The sequence below is a fragment of the Epinephelus moara genome, chromosome 17 (genome assembly GCF_006386435.1).
Source record: "Epinephelus moara isolate mb chromosome 17, YSFRI_EMoa_1.0, whole genome shotgun sequence".
NCBI classification, from domain to species: domain Eukaryota; kingdom Metazoa; phylum Chordata; class Actinopteri; order Perciformes; family Serranidae; genus Epinephelus; species Epinephelus moara.
In genome coordinates, this window is record NC_065522.1 from 29691457 (window position 1) to 29699933 (window position 8477).

Sequence of the window (8477 nt, forward strand, 5' to 3'; positions counted from 1 at the left end):
AGTTATCAATAATCTATAAAACCAGATGATAACAAAGTCACAATGTCCTCAAACGAGTACTTCCTAATTAACAGGGTCTTAGGCTTCACTCATGTTCACAAAGAGAAATTAAAAAATGGATCAATGAAATGTTTGCAGTAGTTCAGACCTCACAAATTCAATTTCAAGACTATTCAACGACTTTCAAGGCCTTATTGTTGTAACACTGAATTCAAAATGTTTTTAAGGACCTGTAGACACCCTGATAAAGACATGCTGTTGTTTCCATCGACAGAAGAGGTTCAGGAGAGGCTCCATCGAGCTGAGCCGCATCAGATGTGCCGAGATCGTCAAGAACGGGGGAGGAATCATCCCCTGCCAGAACAAATACCCCTTTCAGGTACAGACACACAACAAATATCGGCCTACCGTTTTTAACCACAGCTGCTCTGATCTGTGTTTCCAGTAGGGCTGGGCGATATGTCCTGAAAATTATATCACAATATTTTAAGGCTGTATCTCGATACACGATATATATGTCAATATTTTTAAATATCCCCAAAGACAAACAAACAGACAAGACAGACAAAATCGATCATAATATTTCTCATCAAATATCCTCTCTGGCGCAAAAAAGTTGGAAGTATAACTATTATTTATTCATTTACTTATTTCCATTTTTCTCAGACAATATTAACACAGTGACATTTCTGATCAATAATCATCAATTATGTGGATATAACGACTAGGCGGGTTCAGGCAAGCGTTACAAAGCCTTTAAAACAAAAGGAAAATACACCATACATGCCATATCATGATACAACGATGTCCAAAGTCTAAGATGATTTATACAGTCTCATAACTCAATAACGATCAAATGTTTTCATATTGCCCAGCCCTAATTTCAATCAGTAATACAATCAGTAAAAGAGGTCAGAGAGGTTCAAAAGCTCGAGCAGTCACAAGGAAACAAACCTCCAGGTTCACAAACTTATCTGGAATAGAAAAAGAAAGTACAAGGCAACATTATTAGGCAACATCCATCACGGTTTACAGATCTGTTTCCTGCTTTAAGTCTGACCTACATTTCAGGTGAGCTCACTTCTCTGAGAAAGCTCCAACGTAATAATGTGGGAGGATTTTATGTCTGACTCAAGAGTGACTCTTCAAGCTCTCAATAATATTATTTACAAAGACACATTGAATGACAATAAAATAAAAAAATGACAGGATGGACAGGTGTGAGGGGAATGATGGCAGGCTTACAAGACACATCTTTAAGGGGCAATTTGTAACTTTTGAAGGGAGGTTGTATGAGGTACTTACCAGGGGTGTAAATCACCAGTGTCATCATGATATATCGATTCTTTACATATAAGTCTGCCACGAAGTTTCTGTGAAGTGCTGTAAAGTTCAGTTGATTCAAAACACACATTAAACACACATTAAACATGGCTTAACAGAGACAGGTTCAAACACAAGTACACAAATCAACTTCACTATAACTCACAGCATTCACAGACAAACACTTAAGGGCCTGTCCCAATACTACCCCTCGTTATGCCCCCTACCCCTCGTTATGCCCCCCACCCGAGGGGTAGGGGGCATAACGAGGGGTAGTGGGTATGAAACTAGCCCTTCAGAGTGAGGGATTTCAGGTGCTGACTTGCCAGCGAGGGGTAGACGTCACCATGGCTACCACCGAGCAAGAGATGGGGGAAAAAGTTCATACATAGCTAACCGCAGTTACCGTCGTCAGGTTGCTTGTTAGCTAGTTAGCTAGCTCACACTATCTGGCGTCTGTCATCTGTCCTGTTCTGCAAATTTGTCGGATTTGTCACATTACGATAACACGCCAGCTAGTATAACTATGCTGCCTCGTAATGTTAGCTGGTTAGCTAGGTAGCTAGCTAGCAGAAGTCCCCTGTCGTTTGTCGTTCAAACGAAGCATGATGAATACAGAAAACGTGATTGGTATCGATGGCTCGCAGCTTCTTGTTTAAAATAGTTACGTATGCGTGAACGTAACCGACACGGTGACGTAGTGAGTGGTGTTCCAATTCCTAGGGAAAGATTTCAACCCCTACCCCTCGTTGCTTCATTTCGAGGGCCGAGGGGTAGTGGGCAAGGGGGGGTATTGGGATTGGGCCTAACTCGCAGCATTCACAGACAAACACTTATCTTTATCAGGACACATTTTCCCCACAAATACAACATGCTAATGTTGTTAGCACCAGCCTATGGCATTTTAATTGTATAGATTAGCCTAGCAGCTAGCGGACTTTTCCTCTTCTCATATGAAGCCAGGGACAACAGCAACATTTAACAAAGGTAACGTTACAAAATCGGCTCCATTACCGACAAAACAACTGTCTTATACTAAACGCGTTTTCCAAAGAAATATAACATGCTAACGTTATTAGCACAAGCCTATGACTTTTTACATTGTATAAATTAGCCTAGCAACAAGGGGAGGAGTGAAATTAAAGTAAATAAAAGCTTTGTTTCCACTGAGGGAAATGGTTTCAGCTTATGGAAATAGACAGGAGGTCTGTGTTGCTGCGACATGTTGTCACAATTCCGGGGAGGTGCATGTCAGGTTATGGCGTAGATTCACAGCAGAAGTGCAAATTCCACCTAAGAGTCATGCAAGGAACCTTGGCGTTATCCTGGATTCAGATTTAAATTTCCACAGCCACATCAAATCCGTATGATCATCTGCCTACTGCCATGTATAAAACATTCTTAAAGTCAGAGGAATAATGTCAAAGCAAGACCCTTAAAGTCTCACCCACACCTTTATTTCCAGTGGATTAGATTACTGCAACTGTCTGTTTGTAGGACTTTTAAAAAAAAGCTGTTCAGCAAAAACTAGGAAATATGACCACATTACTTCACGTTCTAACATCCTTACACTGGCTACCTGTCACTCAGAGAACTGATTTCAAAATCTTGCTGCTTGTGTATAAATCACTCTGTGGCTCAGTGCCCAAATATATCTCTGACATGGTTGTGACATATGAACTCTCCAGGACCCTGAGGAGATCTGGGGCCGGGCTACTGACCGTCCCAAGAGTCAGAACAAAATATGGTGAAGCAGCTTTTTAACGTGCAGCAGAAACCTTTGAATTGCCCTTGTGTGTGAAATGTTCCATACAAACGTGTCTATTTTTGGATATCAGTATTTCATACAGCCTCACCTCAAATAATTCCAACTGTCCCTTCAAACTGCAGCTGCAGCAGATTATCTACACTACACGTTACACACAAGCTCTTCACTTCAATATTTCTAACCTGTTTGTGTCCAGGTGGTGTACGACACCAACACTCTCTACATATTCGCTCCGAGTCACGACAGCAGAAGTCTCTGGGTCCAGAGCCTCAAAGAAGGTCAGTCTCTGTTCTGGTGGAGAGAGCAGCACAGGAGCGTGCACAGGTGTTAACATGACATATCACACTCACAGTTTATATTCTGAGCTGCTGCAAAGATGTTTTCACACTTTAAAACCACACATCTGAGGCTGGTTTTCACACGTGGGGCAAATTTCCCAGGAGCCCCCACTGTTTCCACCCCCGCTGTCTCTGCATGTGACGTTTCACCTGGGACATTGTGGACAGACAGGTACAACTAGGTCAGGCGCTGCTTTCGTGTCTCAGGCTTGAGATGCCCACAGGTTTAGTTACCATTTAGTCTTTGCACGTGTGGTTTTAGGTTTTCTGCAACAGAAGCTAAGGAGCAGGTAGTTTAATAAACTGTCACCGTTGGTTAGAAAATTACAAGAGCGTCACTAAAGCTTAAACACTAAATGTGTCAATTACGTCAAAAATCCCACTCATTCTCAGAAACCTAGCTCAGTCAGATCTGAACACACACAGACATGATAAACATATTTTTAGATTCAGTGCGACTTACATTTCCAGAGGATGTCATTATCTCTGACGTTGATCCCAAATAAACGTCTGAGTGTCTGCTTCACCAGGAGCAGTGGATTATTGAGCGTCACAGCCCCAAAGTTAACTGACTGTTTGCTAAACTTATTCCCTAAACACTGACTTTCCTTCATTGCTCCGTAACTGTCGGAGTTCTACTGTCAACATGCTGACACGCACATTTTTAACTCTTGTCATTTTCAAACGAGTCATTTGAAACATTAACAAAGTCACACAAAGTTTCCAACCGACTCGGAGTTAGCCCGCTAGCTACAGCTGATTAAAATCAGTGTCAGCAGTTACACATCAGAGACGTGTTTAACCTTAACAGGCGTAGCAACAGTCAGCTAACGTGACAGTAAGGACCTAATGATGGGAAATCACGTGACTCAAACTGTTTAACCTTTAACTCGGGTGTTTAGCATCGTTCAGCTCACTGTTAGATTTTCAGGCCTGCGAATTTACTGTTTTGGTTCACTCTCACGGCTCTCATCGCCTCATTTTTGGGACGCAGCAGGCGGCAGGTTTAAGCAAAAAGGCTACATAACAAATGAATGGGCAACGGGGTGCTAACATGAAGGGCTGGCAGTGTTAGCGCGTTGATCCTGATGCGATTTGTTGAAATTAGGCGGTTAATCACAACTAATCGTAACTTATAAAGCGGGATTTGTACTTGTGCGTCAGCTCTATGCAGAGCCTACGATGGAGCCTACGCGCGTAGCCTACACTGTTGTGAGCATTGATAGTTGTGCTAACATTATTAAACAGGAGGTATGCGTTGCCATGACATTTGTGGGGAGGTGCACGTCAAGCTTCGTTGTAGGGTACGGTGTCGGCAGAAGTATAAATCCCGCATTAGTGAGTCTGGTTTTCACGGCTTGTTCCTTTTGCCCCCTTGTGGCCAGAAAAATAAATGATTGCAGGTTTTAAGACATTTGGGAAGTGTTTCCAGATTGTAACTTGTCGGTGAAGATTCTCAGTCAACCAGGTCATGGTAATGGTAAGTGCTATATCGTAGGTAACGCAAGCAAGTCCAGCTGCCTACGATATAGCACTTACGATTTCCAGGTTGTATTATTGTTGGCACTGCTGTCTTAAAGACACCAGATTGTTTTCTGCCGAGCGACTACCTACAGTTACTTTGGTCGTTCCAACGTCCGCCATTTCCGCTACTGGAGATCGTGACTGAGAAGAACTTACACTGATACTCTTTGGTATTTGGGGATAGTTACTGACGGCTACTGGGGAAAACAAAAGTGCTATCCCTCTCTATCCCTCAGCCTTTTTCCCCGGAAGAATGAATCTTGTGGCAGTAAGAACTGTATGATGAAAGTGAGGCTTGTAGGGAATCAATCTAAACACAGATGGTGTCCTTATTATTCAACAGTAATTACATTGTTTAGTCAACGTTTACCTCACAATGAAGAGTTAAAGCAAAAAACTTGTCCATATTAAAGTGAGTAAGTAAGTATTAAAATCCTTTGTGTGTTCGACATGGAAATATCACAGGTTTTGTCCACGAGCTGCAAAAACAAAGACAACTGTTACTGGGTGTTGAGGAGGATTATTATATCAGCATACAGACACTGGTCCACACAAACCTTAAACACAAAAACCTTTCTGTCTGCAGAGATCAAAGACAACGCTGTCATCATGACCAAGTTTCACCCCCAGTTCTGGCAGGAAGGGGCGTGGCTCTGCTGTCGCCAGGCGGAAAAACAGGCTCTGGGCTGCGAGGAGTACAACCTGTTTGGAGACAGTAAGAAAACTGTTTGTGTTCAGTTTGAAGTAATTCTACCAAAGTTATCAATGTCAGTAACAGAAGGATTCAGACTGTGATGCAGGCACTGTGCCGGTCCTTCCTGGTGAAGAGGGAGCTGAGCCAGAAGGTGAAGCTTTCGATTTACTGGTCCATCCACGTCCCAACCCTCACCTATGGTCATGAGCTCTGGGTAGTGACCGAAAGAATGAGATCGCAGATACAAGTAGCCGAAATGAGTTTCCTCTGTGGGGTGTCTGGGCTCAGCCTTAGAGACAGGGTGAGGAGCTCGGGCAACCAGAGGGAGCTCGGAGTAGAGCCGCTGCTCCTTCGTGTGGAAAGGGGTCAGTTGAGGTGGTTCGAGCATCTGATCAGGATCCTCCTGGGCGCCTCCTGTTAGAGGTATTTCGGGCATGTCCAGCTGGTAGGAGGCCCCGGGGCAGAGCCAGAACACGCTGGAGGGATTACATATCTCATCTGCCCTGGGAACACCTCAGGGTTCCCCAGGAGGAGCTGGAAAGTGTCGCTGGGGAGAGGGACGTCTGGGGTGCTTTGTTCGGCCTGCTGCCCCCACCACCTAGCCCCGGATAGTGGATGAAAATGAATGGACGGATGTAATGTTTGTGCTCTGTACCATGTGATAAGTTCTAGAGTCAAATAAATTAAATGAGAATGGGACAGACAACATAAAAAAACACAATGCCCCAACCACGACTATCGGCAGCTTGGAGGCATAAAATATACCCCCTGAAATAAGTAATAAGTAAACACATGAAACGAGTGTGTGCATGAAGCATAGCGCAGTACTTGAGGTATTTGGGTACATCTATATTTCCACCTCAGTCTGCAGTTATAATAAGCTGCTAAAACCTGCAAAAACGGCCAAATGTTGATGTTTAAAACGACACAAAATTCTACGTGTTGGTCCTTTAAAGTGCTTTTTTTTTTTTTGCAGCGTAGAATCTGAAACACTAGAGTGACCGAGCTCTACGGAAACCCAGGAAACCGATGTTAAATTTAAGCCTTCAGACTGACTCACTGCGATAGTACAAGAGGCTTCAGTTAGTGCTGACTAATATTAAAAAGAGATTACAGTGAGAGGTCAGAGGTCGCAGTGAGCAGCAGAGAACGCTTCAACTTTCTGCTTGGTTAACTGTTTCTGTTCCTCTTTTCTAGTTTCCAGAAAACCTTTACCCCCGATTCCTGGTGAGGAGCGCAACAATGAGAGGGTAACCGCTAACCACACACACACACACACACACACAGACACACACACACTTTTAAATTTATCATTAACATATCCACCAAAGCCTTGAAGCATTTTGTTGCTCTCCTTCCTCCAGCAGCGGCGGCCCCCTCCTCCCCTCCCTCCAGGTGACGATGATGACGATGATGAAGATGAGGAGGAGGTGGTCGTGGCGCTGTACGACTTCCCGGGCACTGAGCCGCACGACCTGAGCCTGATCAAAGGAGACGAGTACGTCATCCTGGAAAAGTGTGACGTCAACTGGTACAAGGCGCGCAACAAGTACAGGTGAGTGTGTGAACCATCGAACACCGACACACTCATCGTGTTAATTAATGAGTGACAGCGTGTTTTGTCTCCTAATCTCGTTTCCTTGTGTGCGTTTGTGTTTCACAGTGAGGAAGGATACATCCCCAGTAACTATGTAACCGAGAAGAAATCAGGAAACCTGGTGCAGTTTGTGTGAGTTTGTTAATTATTTCTGTTTTCTGTCACAGTAAAGTTGAAGAAATGTGTGGATTTGTTTACTCTCAGATTCTAGCACACTTCCTGCAGAGTAGGGGCATGTTATTCACGTTATATTTTTCATAGCACAGATTACCTACATGTATCCATAAGACACGCATATTTTATGTTTAATGTATGTTTGCTTACAGATTGGTGATGGATTCAGTTCAGCCAATTTAGAGTTTTGCACATCCAGATCTCCATCTTGTAAAAGCTTAGGGAGGACCAGATAAAGTCTCATTACAATAAAAAAAAAAATATATATCCATTAAGATATATATGACTTATTGGGATGTTTATTTGTTTGTTCCAGCTGGTACAGTAAACAAGTCAACAGGAACAAGGCAGAGGAGCTGCTGAGAAAAGAGGTGAGCATTTGTCGTGTCCTGTCTTCTTTTTCCCTTTCCATGTTTCTTTCTTTCTTTGTTTTATTTACGTCCTCCTGCAGTGCGAAACTATCCAAAACAAAACCAGACCAACGGCAATGTCAGGCAATCATTGAGCGCCCCCAGTTTTTGTGTTGTGCCCCGGGCTATTGGCACTGGTCGACTGTGTTTTTGGCTGATTGAGCATGTTGAATTGCTGTCGAAGACGGAATTTTTCTTCTGCATTGAATGGATGCCATAGCTACGGCATCGGCTCTGCGTCAACGTGAAGTCTATGCTGTAACCTACACCGTAACCTCACGAGAAAAGTAACTTCACGTAGCAGAGACGCAGACCTCCTGTCTGTTTCTGTAAGCTGAAACCATTTCCCTCAGTGGAAACAAAGCTTTTATTTAATTTCACAGATAAGAAACAATAAAGCCTCCACAAAAATAGCATTTTAAATCTTGTGTGTGATTTATCCTGGCTGGTTGCTACGGAAGCGTATTGCATTCACTTGACATATAAAAAAAAATCTGTTTTATTGAGTAATTTTTTCTGTTTTTCTGAGTAATTTTTTTATTTTTCTGTTTTTCGGTGTAATTTTTTCTGTTTTTTGTGGGGGGGTTTTCTGTTTTTCGGAGTAATTTTTTTATTTTTCTGTTTTTCGGTGTAATTTTTTCTGTTTTTT

At 43.0% G+C, this 8477-nt stretch overlaps 1 protein-coding gene across 4 annotated transcripts in view; it reads left to right on the top strand.

Annotated features, from left to right (window-relative positions):
- tec (tec protein tyrosine kinase) overlaps positions 1 to 8477 on the top strand; it is a 21636-nt gene that overhangs the window by 3488 nt on the left and 9671 nt on the right. For 2 of the 4 annotated variants that reach the window (XM_050066867.1, XM_050066868.1), the window contains exons 3-9: positions 275 to 379; positions 3288 to 3369; positions 5540 to 5668; positions 6845 to 6897; positions 7012 to 7202; positions 7311 to 7376; positions 7735 to 7789. In XM_050066867.1, the coding sequence (XP_049922824.1) occupies positions 275 to 379; positions 3288 to 3369; positions 5540 to 5668; positions 6845 to 6897; positions 7012 to 7202; positions 7311 to 7376; positions 7735 to 7789 (681 nt within the window). The remainder of the gene's footprint in view (positions 1 to 274; positions 380 to 3287; positions 3370 to 5539; positions 5669 to 6844; positions 6898 to 7011; positions 7203 to 7310; positions 7377 to 7734; positions 7790 to 8477) is intronic. The other 2 variants (XM_050066869.1, XM_050066870.1) reach the window with 2 other exon arrangements.